Source organism: Corapipo altera, unplaced genomic scaffold, assembly GCF_003945725.1.
Source record: "Corapipo altera isolate COAL_440 unplaced genomic scaffold, ASM394572v1 95, whole genome shotgun sequence".
NCBI lineage: Eukaryota > Metazoa > Chordata > Aves > Passeriformes > Pipridae > Corapipo > Corapipo altera.
In genome coordinates this window covers 711394-731568 of record NW_020884947.1, presented here as the reverse complement: position 1 = coordinate 731568, position 20175 = coordinate 711394, and the positions used below count along the sequence as shown (strand labels likewise).

Sequence of the window (20175 nt, the reverse complement as noted above, 5' to 3'; positions counted from 1 at the left end):
ACTTTCATGTGAAGTGTGTCGTAGGAATCTCTTGAAGTCATTACAGCTGGCTAAGCTACTGAAATGATTTGTACATATTTTGTGTCTCGTAGAATGAGTAGGATATTAGCTCATGCATTGAAGGTAAAAGCACAGGGAGGTGTTTTGAAGAAGAGAAGTCCTACAGTTTGCATATAAAGAGGAAAATATTCTCTGCTTTGTGAAAAATAAACTCGAATCAGCTGTGTGGGATGCAGTGAAAACAGTTGAAACTGCTGGGCTCCCATCCCCTTCTCCACACCCCTTCCTCTTAAGTGCTCTTGAGTAGGTTGGATGCCCTCTAACTTAACTTAATGTGACAGGGTCTGAATATCCTTTGGTTTTGCTTTTTTGGTGGTCTCTCTGCAACATTTTGGCTTTGTTGCAATTTCTTATTTCTCAGAGGTTTTGGATTTTTTTCTGGATAATGTCAGCTTTGGTATGTCAGTTATTACCAATTCATATGACATCCGCTTTTCCTTCAGTGAGAGCTTGGTTGCAGTATCAGTAAACTGAGGGGCAAACACTTTTGTTCTTATGTATGATTTGACAGATTTCAGTCTCTGTTGAGGAAGGGGTTCATAATGATCACTGAATGTTTTCTATTCAGGTATCAAGTGGTTTAATAGCTCAGTGAATGCCCGTAGCCCCTCTGTGTGTGTGTGGTAAAGAGATACTGCTCCATAACTCCATTCAGAGCTGAAGGTCAGCTACCTGAGCATAAAATACTTACTCACTGTTTGCAGGGAGTGTTCACTCCCGTGTTGTGCTTCATCTGAGTGTGCAGATGCAGTCCAGTGGCACTTGTATGTAAGGCCTGGTATTGCAGAGCATATCCTGTGGAATGAGAAGAGTTTTCCCAGTTAATAAGAGCAGAATACAGGTCACTTAGTTCTTCCAAAGCTGATGCCATTGTGCTAGAAAGGAGACATCAGATGAAAAAGACTTACCAAGAGTCTGAAACATATTTGGAGAAATAACCTTTAACAAACAGAACAAAACTGGATTTAATGTTTTTACAGTCTTTTTATATCTGAAACTATGTATATGTGATTAAGCTATGAAAGAAAAAAAATGAAATAAGTATTTTTTCTTGTTTTATTTATAGGTACTAAATGAAGCAGTGGGTGCACTGATGTATCACACTATCACTTTAACTCGAGAAGACCTGGAGAAATTTAAAGCACTTCGAATAATTGTCCGAATTGGCAGTGGTTTTGATAATATTGACATCAAATCTGCTGGAGATTTAGGTATGACAGTTACAGACTTTATTTCTCATCTTACACTTGCCTCCAGAAACCTGATAGCATCTAAATCTTTGCATTAATGTTTTCTGTATGTTTTATACCAGCATCATATGTAAGCTGTATAATTTTCTCATCAGACTGTTTAAAACTCATTATGGAAATACTAGCATTAGTTAATTAAGTGATAATATTAACAGCTTTGTGACAGGATGACAATCTGCCTGCTCTTTATAAACCCAAGGAGTAAGGCCATAATTTTTCATCTCTTTCTTTTTCACCCCAGTTGTATATTTTAAGTACTACTGCTGTAATCCAATTACAAAATATAATTCCATCACTGTGGCATACTCCTTCTGGTTGAATAAAAAATGAGATCGTTATCAACTGTCTGAGACTTATTTATGATGCATGAGATTTAGTACTAAACCACTCCATAAAATAGAAATACCGATTTTAGAGGAGAATCAGTTGTTGCTGCTTTAGAATAAATTCAGCTACTACAACTGTGAAAAGAGATGGTGCTTAATGTTTCACTGTAACAAAAGCAACAGTCTGATTTGTGCTTTTCTTACTTTAGGTTAAACTATCTCTTACCTGTAGTCTACAGGTAAACCTACCACTTGGAGTAAAGATTTTCTTCAGGTTTTTGCCAAGATTGAGGTGACCAAGTATGTTTCCCATTATACTCTGGGAAGATCTTAGAATCAGTTGTAGCAGTACACAGTCCTAGCAATAACCCCACTGGTGTAGTGGGGAGCTGTAGCGTGGTCTGTTTATCGGCTAATGATAGTAAAATACTGACCTGTTTTGATGGCAGTGTAGTTTGCACAGCAGAGACAACCCAGCCACTCCTTGTTGAGTTTATAAAGAGCAGGTCAGGTCTGAGAGTGTGCAGGGCTGTGTTCTGCCTGTTGTAAGTAGTACCCCAGTCAGGCACGTGTTGAGACCCAGAAAACATCTGTCTCTGTAGAGATTGGCCTAGGGTAAAATCCCAGATCAAAAGCCAAAACCTAAGTACAGATCAAAGGTTCTGGCCAGTCAGGAGTGGAGAAAGTGGAGAACTTCAGGGGTCTGATTTGTGGAGAGAATTCCTGATAAGAGGAAGATCTTTGCAGGTTTGTTGTCTGTTTCTTCTGCAAGTCTCTCTGCTGGATTGTAACCCAATCTCATAACTTAAATGCAGCCACATAGTTCTTCAAGCCAGAGTACAGCAGATTTGGGAAATTCTCATTCATATGCAATGCTAAATGGCCACATTCCCTATCATTCAGGTCCTGTGCTGTGATTAGACTGATTTATACAGTTAGGATCCAACTTATTTGTGCATCCCAGTATTTACAAAATAGGATTGTCCACTCCGTCAATAGGCAGTAAATGCTGGAAGGATTACAGAGTGAAATTAAAATCTCTGATTTTAATAGTTTGGGTGAAATGGCTGCAATGAAATACTAAGCACTACTGGGACAAATTTCCATTTGTTGAAACAGTGCACATAATACACATCTCAAGGAGGTAATGGGAGAGTAAACTGCTGTTTATAAAAAGCTTTGGTTCACTTTTGAAATGTAGCGTAGAGTTAGACCAGAGATCTGACATAATCCTGAATTTACACAGTAACTTCTTGAGTTATTTTTCACACAGCTGACACATGGGCTTGTTACCAGCTTTTCCTATGAAGCGTTATTTTTATATTACCAGTTTTATCTTAAAAAGCATGAAAATGTGTTTCTTGGATAAAATCTGCTTTTTCTTCACTTCAATAATTGTTGACTAGAAAATCTGTAGAAGTTGTGGGTGTAGCTGAATTCAGGTGAAGTGGGAGTGAAGGTAATGCCTGGTGACTCCTGCATTTTCCGGTATCAAATCTGTGTACAAAATCACTGAAAACAGCAAGAAAAGGAGAAAGGGAAGGGAGCATAGATAGATGGATATGAGATGAGAGTGTACTGTGTGAGATGTCTCTTCATCTCCTCAACTCACTCTTGCTGATTTTTGTGATTGACTATGTCTCTCTACCTTTCAAAAAAACCCTGGTTTTAAAGTTGGGGAAAAATTTGGAAAAAGAAGTCCCTGCAGTTCAGGAGAGAAATTACCTGACTTTTGTTCCCTCAGTTTCCTGAGGAAACCTGTTAGGGAGAAAGGTATGTTATTTCTCTTCCCAAATACATAATATAACTCCTTAAGCTCCTTTTAAAGTGTTATTTGGTTGATGCCAGCTGTTAGGAGACACACTTATTAAATTTACTTTGCCATCTAAACCCTGAATTTTTGCTTCTAAGAAAAAGGCTTTTTGGATAAACAAATGCAGCTGTTTATTATGATGTACTTAGAGGGATGTTATTTTTCAGTCTTTTACCTTTCCCCCAGCTTTTTTCCCCATTTTTAAAAAGTGTGAGTTTCCTGCTACCACTGATGATTGCAGGATGCCAGGATTAATATTCCAGCATGTGATGCTGGTATATCTTTTTGTAAGTTTAAGAGCAGTGACTCAGCAAACATGATCATCTCCACAGAAGAGGAAAGAAAATAGTTCTACAGGTTCCTTGTGTTGGTTTTTATCGATGTAGAGAAAGCTGTAAAATAAGTTATGGGCAGCAGAGTAAAGACATTTGAATGTAAAATGTAGATAAATACGGTATGAGCTTATTATATTATTGTTATTGCTATTATTGAAGAGAATGTTTCTTCTTCCTTGCTTCATAAGATACGCTGGCATTAGCTGAGCACTTACTGAATATTTAGTTATGTTAAAAACCCAAACAGTGAAAACAGGGTGTTTTTAGGATACAAAACACTTTTTTTTTTTCTCCACCGTGAAATTATACTGTGTGCTATTTGTTGTCTCAGTCAGCAGAACTGAGAGACAAACATTTGTGGGAGCTGATGATTAGAGAGAGAACATGCAGTACATAGACGAAGAGAGACAAGTCAAAAAGGACACAAATTTTTCCAAGCAAACATTTTGCTTAACTGCTGTGTATTGAGTACTAGAAGGTAAAAAGCAGAATGGGGTAACTTGGATGCAATTACAATCACTTGTTGCCTCATCTGGGTTTTTTGAAGTAAAAAAGGCTTATTGTGAGTCTTGAATCAATCCACCTTCCAGTTTTCTGTGGAAATCTGTAACACTCTTTCAGCTGCTTGATTTTAAACCTGTTTCAACCAGTAACTTTAGAGTTATTAGCAACATGGACTTAATTTGGCATGCCATGCAGAAGCAGATTTTCAATTTCCCTGTTGACAATTAGGTGGGTTCTCTCTTTAATCTGAGGGACCAGGAAAGGACTGGGATTCTGTTTGTTGTAATTCTACAAACCCATGTGCAACACATAACAGATTGTCCCTCCCTGTGTCATGATTACCCATACATGATTTGGAATTAGTCGTAGTCATCCTGTGAGGGCTTTCTAAGAGTTGTTGTCATTATAAATTATTTTATCCTTTTTGTAACTTGCATAGATGGCTTTTGGGAGCCTATCTGCTCAGTAGGAAAAAGCCAAGTCACAATTAAACCTAAACAATCATCATTAACCACACTATTGAAAGCAAGGCAGATTTCTCTCTGCTATTCAGAACACCAAGCTCAGTGGAAATGTAAAACGCTTACCAAGACTGAGGTTCTAAACTATCTTTGATGTCTTCAGTGGTCTCCTTTTGTGGCTTCAGTGGTCTGTTTACTATTTGCCTTAGTTTGCAATAAATAAAAACACAGTAGTAGTTAAAAAAGCAGAAAAATGAGTTAGCACGTATTTATCAACTATTACCTCAGGTATTCTGTCTGCTTTTATGGTCAGAAACTTAGTATTTGTGCAAGACATGTTGAAATACCTGTAGTTTTAAACGTCATACTCCTGAACTGCTGTGAAATGGGAAAAAAGTAAGAATGTTTGGCAACTGGTGTGCTCTCCCCCACTGTTTGCAGGGATTGCAGTGTGTAACGTGCCAGCCGCCTCCGTAGAAGAAACGGCAGATTCTACCATGTGCCACATTCTAAACCTGTACAGGAGAACCACCTGGCTCCACCAGGCTCTGCGGGAAGGCACGAGAGTACAGAGCGTTGAACAGATTCGGGAAGTGGCCTCTGGAGCTGCCAGGATCAGAGGGGAGACCCTGGGCATTATTGGATTAGGTATGTTGTCTTGGCAGGTGGTTTAATACTCTTCACTTAGAAAGATTTGAGCTATAAAAATGGGACCCTTTCATCCACTCTGTGTCACACATTGTGTATAATCCCTCTTCTTTCCTGTTGTTTATAAATTTCAGATGTTTTCCCTTTAGACATAATCGTTTTCCTCAGAAAACTGATTTTGTTGCTGATATTCTCTCAGTTCTTTTGAGTTTCTATACATCTTTCTGTTACCATGTTGCCTGGTGTCAGGCCCACTGGTTGTAAGAGGAGACATCATCACTTCCCTTTTCCAGGGCAAGGATCCTGCTACTTCAACCCAGTGTCCCATGTATATGTTTTATTCCTTATCCATTGTCATATCTGGTTCTGTTTGGCCTTCTATTCTTTTACTGTTTTTTACGTAACTGAAAAGTCTTCTCTGCAGTAACAGCCTGCAGAGCAGTTAGTTTGTGCATTTGGTTGAGCTGCATCTGAAATTGCATTTCAGCTCTAATGAGAGGAAAAATAGATGCAAGAAAGTTTGAAATATTTCCAGGCCTAATAAAATCACCTACTTACCTCTCTGAGTGGCCCTAAATGTGTTTCAGCATCCAACAGATGGACAGGCTTGCTTGAGATGAATTAATTACTGTCTGTTACAGAAGTAGAGAAGAAAAACAAGGAAGTCAGTTTCTATATAAAAATTATTCAGTCTTAACACAGATCTGATACACTGTGGATGCAATTGCTGTGCTATTCATCCACAGGAATTAATAATATGATTTTGCCAACAAAGCATCATACTTAAATGACTGTTCCAGTTACACACTGCTGTCAAGTAACTCAAGCCACGAACTCTTACTTTCGGAAGCTGAAAATAGCCTGGCATTACATAGTGCTCATTTAATTGAGCGTGCAATACACCAAAACCATCTTCACAATCAAAGAATTGCCTTTAAAATATGACTTTCAAGAAGTTAGTCATGAAGTTGCTTTCTCAAATCTATTCTCATGTAATTATGCATCTCATTTAAACACACAATGATTATTGCACTCACAGTCACAGCATCTGTACATAAGTAATAGACAGTTGCCTGCAGTGTTTCCAAAATGGAAATGCGTACCTAGCTTTTGGAACTTAAGCTTTTGGCTCACATACTGTGTATCTCACATGCATATATGCTGGAAATATCTGTCCTGTTGTAATTGGATTTTTTTTTTTCCACTGAACAAATTTAGACTTGAGATTAGAAAAAGTCATTCATTGTTGACTTCTTTAAGTGAATGTGATGTGTTGCTTTTGTTGTGAATGACTGAAAAGTATAGAGAAACAAATGGATAATCACCTTGCCAATATGTGCATAAAGCTTTATAGAATGCTAGGTTTTGGTTTTAGTTTTAAAAAGCAAACCTCCCACGTGCATGGTATGTTAAAAAAAACCCAGCAAAATCTGATTTTAAAGGCACACATCTGTTGCAGTTATTAACCCGTCATTGTCTCTAGTCTTTTGTTGTTCCTATATCTTTTCCTACAATAGAATATTCACAATTTCAAGGAAAATTAAGCTGTAAAGTCACTTTTGGAAACTTCCACTCTTCCTTCTTGTGCATGGATGCGACTAAGCACAACACTTTGATTCTGAGCTATTCTAACAAACTCCTGTGTGTTAATGAAGAGTTAAAATGTAGACTGTGCTACTGGTGGCTGTACTAGAGTTTCTGTGTGAGCACTTCAGACACTTAGGCTGTGAGGTACTCCCTTTTCTAGTACAGATCCCTGCAAGAGGCTACTTGTCTCTAGTTTCAGACTAAAACATGTATTTACAACGAAAAGACTTCAAAAGACTGTTGTCCTTAGGTTGTGTTGCTTTACTAATGGCCTCTTCCCATGTCTGGTGTTTCGCCTCAGTTTATTATTTTATTATTTTAACATGTCAGTGTCAGAAGTGATGATCCACTCAGATGCTGTGAAATGAATCTATTACACACAAAATAAACAGTTCTCATCATCTGTTACCAAGTCCTTTTCTGTAGTTCTGTGTAGTGTCGCAGTTTCTGTCCTTTCTTGTTAACGTGTGTCTGAGATCATCTTCTCTCAACCACAGCTGTGTTTCTCTATTCTTGTCCAAAACTTGTGGTCTCTTTAGCAGTGGGTTGTTTAAATTTGTCACTTTGCTGCTGCAACAGCTAGCTCCAGGCCTTCTTTGCATCTGTTTCTGGGCTTTTCTCTTGTTCTGCCAAAGAGAAACACCCTAGCTCTTGCCTATCTCTGTGCTAGGGAATGACTATGTCATTCTCTCCAAAGTTTCAGCTTCTCACTTATCCACTGGTCTAGCCAAGTTTCGTGACTCACTTGCCTTCTTTCCATCACCCACTCTCTTTTCTTTGCCTTCTCTCATGCATATTCCTGCTTTGACACTTAGTCTATCCTCCTTAATCCTATTACTCTGTACTCTTCCTTTAAAGTTAACCCCATCTCTCATTCTCTTCTTGTATTGAGCTTGAAGATAAGCAGAGACTCAACAGCCTAATGCCTCCTTCAGGTGCCTGTTGGATCCCATTGTTGTGATGTTTTGTTAGACCCTGAGCTCCTTAGGGCACAGCCTGTGTTTCTTTCTGGTTTTGTGAAGTGTGGGATTCTTTGAGCATTACATATATAATAATATCACACCATTAAACAGCTGTCTTTGTCACTTTTAATCTTTATTACTATCCAGTGTCCTATATTTGAAGTGATGCAATCACAAGTGTTGTTAGTAAGCCCTGCATTTAAAAGAAAAAAAGCTACCTTTCCACTTTATATTTAGACATAGGATTTTTTTTTTGAAGAAAGAATATTTATGATCAGCAGCATGTAAGTAATTGAATGGATAGGTGGACCTGGTTCTGCTCTAATAATAATTTTATAGCAGTGAAGTCACACTCCCTTCCCTTTTCCTTCGCAGTGACAAATGCTGATGACTAATAGCTAATGCATTTCCTCACTCGAGAAAGGTGAAATTCTTCCAAGTTTGTCCCCACATCATAGTGAATCTCATCGCTCAGTTTGTCTTTCCTGATGTGCTGTATTTTCTCAGCAGTCCCACAGTCCTTCCTAGATATTGGCCTAATTACTAACCTGCATTATAAGACAATAAGGCTTAAGAGTTGGGTGGTATTACCATCCACATTGCACAGTTCTCCAAGAAGCAGGGAAAAAATAGCCATATTCTCTATGGCAGGGAAGAGCTGCTAAGTGAAAGCACTTTTCCTTTCCACAGAAGCCTTCAGGCAGGTCATCAATGTTTCCATGGTATCAAGGTTGTTCTATAAAACTTTGTAGTACCAGCATAGGAGGAGTGTTCATTGCCCAAGGGCTGAGCAGGGTCACTGACAACTGCAGCTGCTGTACTGTCACATTCAAGTCGTTGGCAGAGTCAAGGTCAGAGACACCTACAAATTGGGACACTTGGGGGAACTTGTGAGACTTGTGGGGGAGTGAATGGATGTAATAGGAGACTCGAGTGTTTTTGAGTCTCTCTTTTGAAATGATGCATGGACCTTGCTAGAACTTTATATAAACCTTTAATTTCTAAAATAGGCTTTTGTTGCTTTCTGCTTTTTTTTGCAATCATACGCAACGTGCATTTTCTACATTCTTCTCACACCACAGAACAAGAAATTCGCTCAATGTTTTGAAGTTAAGATTTTGCCTTCCCTGGAAGCAGCCATGCACATTCATAACTATTCTATATGCTCTTAACATAGAGTTGTCCCAAAGGTGGGATGATTTGTGTGATGTATTGCTTGTGAGCTGCTGAGGTAGGTTTTGAGCTACCCCTCATGTCCAGGAGAGTCTTCTACTTTACAACTTTTTTTTGGAAAGGTTAGAAAGCATTATAGGTTTTGTGGTGTTTGGATTTTAGTTTAGAGAGGAATTGGCGAATTATGTGTGTCCATCTCTGTGTGTGTGTGTAATGACTGAGACTAAATATGAATTGTCAGTTGCAGAAGAGCTTTATCCCATAAAATGATTGTAATAGGACAATTCTCGTTAGAAGTACAGGCATGATTCCCAAGTGTTTCAGAAGGAAACTTCTGTGCCCATTGAAGAAGGTTTTGGGTTATTGGCCTGGTTGCAGTGAATGGGGAGTGTGGCTTTTACTGGAGAGTCTGTTGTGAGAGATTTCACTGTCATGAATCCCCTCAGGTATTAGTGTTGTAAAGAGTGTAAGAAAGAGCAGATGACAGAATGTTGCATGTGAAAATGAATGGAGCTGGAGTAACAGCTATTTGCTTTGTTAAAAAAAAAATAAAGAGTGTTTACAGTTGTGTGACTGATTTCTTGAGCTGTTAACATGCCAAAATTTGAAAATAATACAGTGTTTGTGCTGAAAATTTTCTATTTCAAATTTACAAAAACAGCTTGGAAAGCAAATAAATGACGTGCATGCAAGTACTGAAATAAAAGATTTTGAGGAGTATTTTAACTTGCTGTCCCCAAAGAAAAGCAAACAGCCCCTATCAGGTTGACATACTGTTTAATATTCCAAGCACATCTGTCACTAAGCACTGCAGAATCGCTGTGTTCAGGTTAAATGATCAACAAAAAACCTTTCTTCCTATGGCTTCTCAAGTTTATTCAAAGAGAAACTGAAAAGCAGAGGGAAATCCCTTCAAGCACAATTGGGAAGAGATGGGATTTCCCTGGGTTAATTTGATGCTTTTTTGAACAAACTCAGATGTTACAAAAGAAAACTTGTTGACTTTTTTGGGTGTTTTATTTTTTTTCAAATGAGACATTATTATTATGCTTTGTCAAGTGAGGCTTTTGAAACATCTTTATCCAACATTTGTAATACTCTAATGTGAGTATTTAGTGTGTAGCCTTCTAACTTGAAAAGTGTGTTAGTTCTCGCTCTTCAAAATACCTGTAACTCATCAGGTGTACTCACTCAGTTTTTTTTCTCTGTGTTTTACTGGTAATGTGTCAAAGGGAAATAACACAGCCCCTGATACATGTGGCATGGAGTCATGCCCATACAGCAGTTTTGGGCACAAGTCTTGAAATGTGGCAGTAAGGAAAGTGGAACAGAAAGGCAAAGGTCAATGTGAATACTCAGTGAGGCAGCACTCTTCTTAACTAGTGCCATATGATGAATGGTGTTTATTTATCATTTAGGTAGCTGAATAAAATTTATTTTAAAGCCTTCAATGACAGGATTCTCGTAGGCATTTCAATGCTGGAAGGGTGTTGCTCAAAGTGAAAGAAAATACTAGTTTAGAAAGGCGATTTCATGCATTGAGAATGATTGCGCTTCAGATTAAACAAATTATCTTTCATTGCATCCATTTTTGTGGATTAATTTTATAGCTTTTTATTAAAGCCAGCTGGTTTGACATGGGTTAGACTAAGTCCTTGGCAGGATGTGTTCACAGGCAGTGGTGTTTTGCCATAAACAGGCCCAGCAGGCAAACCTTGTATTACACAGATTATTGCAGATTACGTGACATCTTCTGGCATTTCAGATATCTGGTTACAAAAGGTGCAAACCTCCTGCTTTGTTTCAAACAAGGCAGTGTGAAACAGTCCAGATGTATCATTTCTGATCTTAGTGATGATTTTGAGTGGGGTGGGGGCTGCCTCTGTTTTCTGCTCTTCCACTTGCTGTACAAAGCGTTATAGTTTGATACAAGCATTCCCATTAGGAAGGAGGAGACTACCTCACACCAGCTGCTCCACATCTGTTCTCATTGCGTGTTTGTCTTGTTCTAGGGCGTGTTGGGCAAGCAGTAGCACTACGTGCCAAAGCCTTTGGCTTCAGTGTGATTTTCTATGACCCATACCTCTCGGATGGCATGGAGCGTGCTCTGGGACTGCAGCGGGTGAGCACTTTGCAGGACCTGCTGTTCCACAGTGACTGTGTTACCCTGCACTGCAACTTGAATGAACACAATCATCATCTTATTAATGACTTCACCATAAAGCAGGTAATAATCTCTGTGGGCGCCCTCCACACCGGTGCTGGTTGCCAACTCTGTGTAGAGTTTATTTATGTAAATAGGTAGATTCTCATTTGAAAGAAATTTCTTTCCCTTTTGCTGCTTTTGTAATCATACAGGTTTATAGTTGATTAGGAAATAGCTGGTGGCATACGTATTGTTGCCTTTACTGTCTTTTTGGCTCGGTAACATTGCATTTGCGGAAATAATTTGCTCTTCTTAATGTCGTTCAGATTTAATAAAGTGGCCTTGATGTAAAAGTACTTTTCCTATGTCGTGGAGTAGCTACTTCCTTTACATGTGTATTTTCAGGTAGCAATTCTGCCTTTCACTTTTGTTTCTCAGTTTGAGTTCTTTCGATGCAATTGAAGGATTGTGACTAAATGGCTCCCCCCTGTGCTCAGTCCCGATGCTCGCAGAGCACTTCATGGATGGAGCTCATTTACAGCATTGTGTTATTGGGAAAAATAATGTTTCTTGGAATTAGTACTATCCCCTCCCCAAAGTTTTAGGTAATATTAAAATAATTTCGAAATCTGGATCCAGTAAGTGCTCTGTTATTGAACTAATTTGATAGTAAGTTTTTTCATTAAATGTTTGGCTTCTGACTCTGACCTCAGTGTAGGTGACAGCAAGAAATATGATCTGAGATGTAAGAATGGAGACAGTGTTCAGGGAAGAAACCCTAAGATAGAATAGTTGATTTTGCTGTTTCTGAGAGTGTTGTATGTATTGGTAACAATGACAGTAGCACTCTTTTGAAGTAAAATCATTGCTTGTCTTCTGAGAAATAGTTTGCACCCACTACTCCTGAACTTTAGAACTGAAATACTTACTGAACATGTTCCACAGTCACGTAGGATCATGGCAGAAAATGGACAGTATAACACACTTCTTGATTTGAGAGTTGAAGGATTTTGCAAATCCATCCCAACATAAAATCAGGATTTGGGATTTAAAACTCGAAAAAATTAAGAAGCTTAAAATGAAACCTCTAAGAGAACAGAGCTCTGTCACCCTGCCTGGAACATTTCCTTTTGTTGTGTGCCTGTGTACATGCAGTGGTTATTACATGGTTAGATGTCTTTGCAAGCAGACATCTGGACCCAAACAGAATCACACTGAATTCAGTGGGACCACTGAGCAGTGGTCACTCATTATACAGCAGATATGAAACTAGGGCCAGTTTATCACAGGAAGTTTTTGAGTGGAGGTGGATAAATGTGTCAAGCTTTGGAGAAGGCTTAGTGCATTATTCAGAGAAACAAACAAAGAGAAGCATGTTAAAACTGAGTAATACCGTCTGAAATGAAATGCCTATAATAAAATCTGCACTGGAAAGTATATTGCAAACATCTATCCTGCCATTTGTTTCCTTTCATGATCAAAGCAAGGATTAAAATGTTAGAAGACAGTGTTTGCTTTGTATAAGAGTTTGGGTGAAGCAGTCTGTACAGTAAAAGCTGATGTGAAAACCATAAAATTGTGACACCTCTGAATACTTAGTTTGTGTCTCCTGATCATGATTTAGGCAGACAGAATTGGCCTAAAACTTCTAGAGAGCATTGCATGCCACTTCTGTCCCATATTGCATGTTCATGTAATAACCAATTTTTAAGCAACATACAGAGAAGTGTGGTGCATCTCATTTCACTGAAGTCTAACCCTGAATTTTGTTCAGAATGTGAAATTACATAACCTTAAATGTGTTTGAATATTTGGTGTCAGTCTTTCAGTAGCTTTTCTCTTGAATTAGTCAGCATTCTGCCTAGCCATCCTGCTTGTCCTTGTACTCCCAGAGTAGCTCACAGAAGTTTCATTGAACCTGTGATAATCAGGTGCTCTTAAGAGAAGCTGAGGTCATCTTTTAGTGTTACAGATTTGAGAAGAAGACACTGCAGTTAAAACACAATAAATTTTAAAGCAGCTGTGCAGGTAAATTTAACAGCTGTCAGCAGTTCTAGCTGTGAAGCTCTTTCAAGCTTCCACCCATTGTTAAGGATCATCTCCAGCTGCATCCACCCTGGCAGTTTATCATGAGTCACTTAATTCATTCCCACTAGAAGGCATTTGTGCAGCCGTGTTCTGTTTGATTTGAACTTGTCTTAGTACTAGTTTTAGAGTTTTGTAAATAGCCCTGAAATGAAAACTGAAGCAAGGTTGTTGGACAGACTGGACAGAAGATTTTATCTAGGCTCACTTCAGTGAAAATGTTCAAGTCCTTCAGAGGGCATATAAATTCACCAAGCTGTACTTTAAACTCAAGTTACCCCTTTGCACAGAGATGGGGAGGGTATATGAGCTCCCAGGAGCTGATATGACACAGCAGGTGTGATTGTCTCTTTGAGCCCACCTGTGCTTGTTTTAATAATAATTCTCACAGCTGATCCAAGTATTGGAAATGCAGTGGTAATTTCCATAAAGGAATGTCATGTTGTTAATAGACCAACTTAAGATCTTGCCCTCGTTTCTTTACTGTCCTAATTCCCAAGTTAATTACGTAAAACTGAGAGAAGCATTCTTTAGTTCTGCTCCTGTAAGTGGAGTTTGGTTTTGCTGTACACACCAATGGATGGTTCTCTGTTGTCCCAGGAATCTGCAAATGGAGAGAGGCAGGGCCACAGTACACCTAGAGAGTTGGCCAGTAAAATATGGTGGGTTTTTTCCTTATAAAATACTGCAAGCATATGTATGTTATACTCCCTACGATCTCGTAAAAACAAGAAAAAATCCTCATAGCTGACTGTCATCCAAACCTTCTTGTTGTTCATGAATTTGGCATTTTGAATCAGTCTTTCAGCGTTAGGATCCATTTACATAAGGTTTAGTTTGATGTGTAGATTTCAAGTCGGTGTCAAAATGTTGGGGTTTTCTTATTCGTTTGGTGATAGACGGAGTCAGTACAAAATGAGATTTTTATAATTCATCTTCACCATGGTTCCTGCTCTTCATACCCTTTACCTTCATGCACTGAAGTGTTTGAGACATCTGGTAAAAGATGAAGTATTAGGGTGGCTGGAAGCAGGATGTAGTAGTTTATGTTTTTTTCTGTACCATCTCTTATTTAAGCTGCCACTTTGTTTTCAAGTTGTGGATATATTGTGGTGTAAATTCTTGTAGTTCTCCCCAAGCAGTGTCATCTACAATGCTAATCTGCACAATGCACAGCACAGCTTCTCTCCTGGGCACACAGCGTTCTCAACCAAATTCATTTTCATGCCTTTTAATTGAATAATAGAAGTATTCTTTAGGCCTTTATTTGAAAAGTCTCACAGGGGAGGAGGAAGCTGAAGTAACAAAAATAAATAATACATACATCTACTGTGTTTTGGCAACTAAAGGGAAAAGTGTTTGAAAATCCAAAAGCATTGATTTTTCTGAAAAAATCATGTAGGCTTTTATTTGTGTGAAAGTTGAAAGCCACAAAGTATGAATTTGTTTAAGAATGTGCTGTAGTTTCTGTCTCATGCAATTTCACAGTGAAAGAAAAAGGCATAAAATGATCTGTCACTTTCATATGCACAGTTGTATCTTTTGATCATGTTACTGCACAATATCTGAAACAACGCTTCTATTAAAAGGCACTACTTACAAGAAACAAAAGGTTATTAAGTGCTGTGAAATAGCATTTTATGTTAGAAGCATCACATTTTGTGGTACTTTCCAATGGAAAGGGAAGACAACTGTGTTACAGTTTAAACCAGCTGAATAGCCTTTGTTGTAATGGATGCTTCTTTTGAGTAAAAAATAATGCCACAACGATTTTATTTCATTTATTTTTATTTCATCATTCTTGTTTTTAACTTTCCCTAGATGAGACAAGGGGCTTTCCTGGTCAACACAGCTCGAGGTGGGTTAGTAGACGAAAAAGCACTTGCACAGGCCCTGAAGGAAGGAAGGATACGAGGGGCAGCCTTAGATGTACATGAGTCAGAACCATTCAGGTGCTTTTCCTTTTCTTTTCTTTTTATTTCGTTCACTTTCTTATTTTTAAGTCTTAGTGCATGATACAATCAACAGCAACAAGTAAACTGAGTTTTCCGTTCATTTGGTAGCTAAAGACTCCTTAGCAAAGCAACATGACTCTGTGCAGCACTGGACTAATGCAAATGTAGATGGAGCTTGTGTATGTGGTCAGAAGTGAAAAAAGCCACATCCAAGATTTAATTCCTTTAAAAAAAAAAATCAGTGGGTTTATTTAGTAGAAGCAACAGGGGCTTTGGTTCAAATCCTGGGCATGCCTTTGGCCGTGGCTTTGAGGGGAGTGCACCTTTGTCATTGATGCAGCTCTGGAGGCAACTAATATTGATGTCTGAAAAGAGTTTTTCAAAGGCAAAGAGTTGAGATGTGGTGTGAGAAATAACTGCTTTATGACACCTCTCTGAAGGAAAAGACATATATTTGTCCAGATTGCCTCTGCAGGAAAACCATAAATGTAATAGGTCGCAAAAAAAAAAGTTAAGGAAGGCTGTCAGAGTGCAGGTTGTGTTTTGCTTTACCCTTTATTCAGGGGAGTAGTAACTCTGCTGTCAGTAGCAGGGCTGATAGCACAAGCCTGACTTTCTGAATGACTCAGAAGTCCAGTGTTTTAAGGCAGAAATGTACCACTCCCCTAAGTGGCACTGGCACTGTGATATCTGCCCTCCTAATCAGAAATGAGCCTATTCATATGTCCTTGAGAATAGGCTGCTGTACCTTAGTCCTTGTGTGTGACAAGCCTTTTTCAGTCTAGACAGGGAGAAATGTTAATTTTAGCTGGAACAATCCACAAAAGTTTTTGAAGAGAAACAGATACACAGGGCAGGTTGTAAAGACTGGAGAGAGGACAGTATCTCTCATACCAGCTTGGGGCTGGGGAATAGTAGCTTTGAAAAATTAGAAGAGTGTCCCTTTAGTCAGAATTTTTCTATCTACTGAGGCACAGTGCCACATCACAAATATTTAATTTTATTTATGCATACTCTGCGTTCATTTACTCCTAAATGTAGTCATTACAATGCAGCAGTGCTGTGCAAAGCCAGAGTCTTAGCAGCTCAAGGGACTTCCAGCTCCATACATTCTTCCCGATTCCGCTCTCGGATCTGCACGAGCAGCCCGTTGCACCTCTAGGAAGCCCCATTTACTGCATGGAGATGCCATCTGCAGAGATTCAGTTGCAGGATTACAGCCACAATTTCCTTTGGCTTCAGTGCTGCATGTCTATCTGATCGCAGCATGCAACTCTTTATTCAAGAGTTTTGCCAGATATTTTGATGTTTATTGAACTGCAGATGAAATCTATCTCTTTTTTGAATTATGACCAACTCTGAAAGCACGCTTTTGTCTTAAAGTATTTGTTCTCCCGTTGTTACAGTTGACTGCAAGATTATTAAAGCTGGAAATAAATAGGAGGAGCAAGTTTCCATTATTTTCAGTTTCTTTACTCTGTATCTGTGATAACACTTTTACACAGATTCATTGCCTTCCCTGAAAATCAATCTGAAAAGTAAATTTCCTTCTTTCTGTGGCGTTTCTATAAAGGAACGGGAAAGAAAAAAATTAGTTAGAAATAATGGAAAAATAACAACTGAATTATCAAAAGAACTTGTGTGCTGATGGTCACACTTCTGATTTGGAAATAACTGTAAGATTTTTTTATTTAAATGACTGAACGTCACATTGACTGAAAGAACAGAGCTTTCTTGACTAATGCAGTAAAAGTAAAATTGTGATGAACTGGACAAATGGAATGGCATCCTGATTTAATTTGGGTTTTGCTTTATGCATTTCTGCCCCAGAACTGGAGTGGCAGTGGCTGCAGTTACAATAAGTGCATTGGACAGAAGCTAATGTTGCTGCTATACTTAGGTTCTACCCTTTGAGTCTATAAAAGGTGATTGTTGCTTATTTATACCATAAGTAGTGTATTAAATTAACTGTCAGAATTAAACCCACCGAAGAATAGAAATGCAATTCTTTTCTGTTGTAAAAATTAATCTGTCTGTGTACAAATCCATCTGGATTCCCCCCCCCCGCCCTTTCCTCTCCCTCCTCCCCCAATATTTTTTGTCATTTGATCTTGTTTTAAATCTTCATTTAGCTTTAGTCAGGGCCCCTTGAAGGATGCACCAAACCTGATCTGTACCCCACATGCAGCCTGGTATAGTGAACAAGCCTCAATTGAGATGCGGGAGGAAGCAGCACGAGAGATCCGAAGGGCGATCACAGGTATTCACTCACCTTGTTGGCTCCTTCCCTGCCTCGTTCTTCTTAACAAACCTTTTTTTCTTCAGTCTTGGAAGATGCTGAAAAGAATCAGCCTTAGGTTTTGTTTGCCTTTTCTAGCATTTGGAACACAAAAATGAACAAATGCCCCCACTAAGTCTGTTCTCAGAACTGGAACAGGTTGTTTTGGAAGTTCTTTGCAATTACAAAGGAAGGCAGGCACTTCAAAATAAGTGGTTTTTTCATATAAGAGAAATGTATTTAAATGTGAAAAATCTGCTGCCTTTCTTCTTTGTTGCATGTAAGTATTGGCTGCAAGGCATCCTGGTATTGCTGGTGTCTTTCTTAGCTTTTCCTGTGTTCCCCCTTATACTTGGCAGGAACAGTTCTGATTCTCTACGTCAAAGTATTTTGTTGGGAGTTTATTCTATTTTAGATGTTCCTCTCTTTAAAGCATTGCTAAAGAAGCCTGGCATTTTAAAGGGCAAAGTGTCTTTGTTATATAACTAGCATGTAATTGTAAACTGCTCACATAAGAGAAAACAGTTATGTCTCTAACATGCACTGCTAATAAATAAAATGAGAAGACTGAGCCATTTGGCATTGGTTTGAATCCCTTGTAGCCTAAAATAAAAGGAAGGATTTTCATACTGGAAAATGATTCATTAAGCACTAATGTTTTCTCTTTAGTTGGACTTTGCTGTTTCCCCCTTGGCGATACAGTCTGAATGCTCTGCAGACATGCAGGGCCATCTGTGTCACCTTGAGAGTAGCTCAGTGCCAACACATTGCTCTGCTATACAAAAAACACTGGCAGTAGCCTTCCCTCTGGCTTGTGCCTAGAGAGGCTGGGCAATTTAGTTTCATTTATAGCTTGTGCAGAGAGAAGATTCTCCTGGATGCTAATTAAAGGCCTCTCTTAAACTCCTGATCTGAATTGTCCTTTACCGGGCTATTTCGCTCTGTTTTAGAGGTGACCTACAGAGCCTGACCATCCCTTTGCTGGAATTGATCCTTGTGCCAGTACTCCAGAAGAACTCCAGTAGTACATTTGTTTGTCAGGGTGTTGTACAACTGTTCCCTGCTCCCAGATAACTCCAGGAGAGGTTGCATGAACCATCATCCGATAGCTACTTGAGGGAGGATTAATGTGCAAATAAGCATTAATAGGCTACGGTCTGAAAACTAAATAAGAGCTATCCAGAGCTAGTTTTATGTTAAATTTGTGCAGTAGCCCAAACATAGGTGCCTAGGAGGGCAGACCCAGGATTCCTGAAAGTGTGTGATTGTGCTCTTAGCAATCTGTATCACTGATTTGTGTAGGGGCTGTCAGCACTTCAGTGTTTGCATATGGTTTGTAGTAAGATCAAACAGAGACCAGCGTTAGGGAGGTGAGAACAACACTGAATTGCTGTGAAACATGTAGGAAAGATACAGGATATGTGAAATAAAGATGGATATGTGAAAGCCATAGGGGAACACAGCAGAGAGAGAGTGTAGAGGGAAAATAATTGGAAAAAGGTGTGCAGTAGGAATGTAGACTGTGGCTACCATCTGACAGTAAAGACGTTAAGTGGTTGTGCTGTTGCCAAAAGGTCGATGGTGTTGTGATGTATAAAATAAAAATAATAAGCAGAGATTAAATATCTTTAAATATCTTTTTAAACTTGAAAGCATTCCAAGTATGAAATAAAGAGGACCACTAAAAACAGTAGTGGAAGCAAGGGGAAGGCGAGCATGGCAAGTGAAATTTTAAAATAAACAGATACTGCTTTAAGGGGAGAACTAGTAGAACATGCTTACAGAAGTTAGCAAAATGAAGAATGAGAGGGGCAAAGAGGAAGACGTGATTAAGAAGGATAAACATCAGAAGAAGAAAGATACTGTTTAAATTTGTGGACAGTTTTGGCAGAAGTTGAGATGGATGTGTATTTCAGCTACATTTAGAATATGATTTCTAATCAGGAGAATGGTAGGAATCTACCCATAATGGGGCATGTACCTCATCTTGTCTGATACTGAGGAAAAAAGAACCTTTTCAGCTTGTGCACAGGAGATGTGATAAGTTTTGTGATGTCAGTGGAAGTCATGGAGTAACAAGTATTTGATGGTATCCAGTACATGAAAGGCAATTTTGTGACAGGCTTTTTTACCACCTCTTTGTGGCCAGGCTGATGGATAGAAAGAGCAGACAAAGAGTAGTGAAGACCTTAATCAAATTTCCAATAGGAAGCTGAAGACATGAGCCTGAATTCTTTAATGATGGAGGATGGTGATTTTTTGAAAGTGTTTCTGGAGTACCATTGCCAACAGTAGCAGGGGTGGACCCAAACTTACTTCTTTCTACCCCTGTTTGTGCAAATGCACAGTAGGATTGAACTTTAGAAAAGATACATTAAAACAGATGTCAGAAAAAACACTGGCTCCAATTGATCTTCCTCCGATTGGAATAGGTGGAAATATTCATATTGCCATGAACAAAACATCTTATATCTGTTCATGTCATTTGTTGCAGGGGTGGAGATAGTTCTGCAGAAGACAGACAGAGAGGGTTGTCCAGTTATGTGCTGAATCAGGTTGACAGTCTTAAAACTTCAATTATACTTCAGAGGT

The 20175-nt window shown here is 38.8% G+C and overlaps 1 protein-coding gene across 8 annotated transcripts in view; it reads left to right on the top strand.

Annotated features, from left to right (window-relative positions):
• CTBP1 (C-terminal binding protein 1) overlaps positions 1–20175 on the top strand; it is a 238594-nt gene that overhangs the window by 210850 nt on the left and 7569 nt on the right. For all 8 annotated transcript variants that reach the window (XM_027662644.1, XM_027662640.1, XM_027662643.1 and 5 more), the window contains 5 exons: positions 1127–1271; positions 5191–5397; positions 11132–11346; positions 15172–15302; positions 17438–17565. In XM_027662644.1, coding sequence (XP_027518445.1) covers positions 1127–1271; positions 5191–5397; positions 11132–11346; positions 15172–15302; positions 17438–17565 — 826 coding nt within the window. The remainder of the gene's footprint in view (positions 1–1126; positions 1272–5190; positions 5398–11131; positions 11347–15171; positions 15303–17437; positions 17566–20175) is intronic.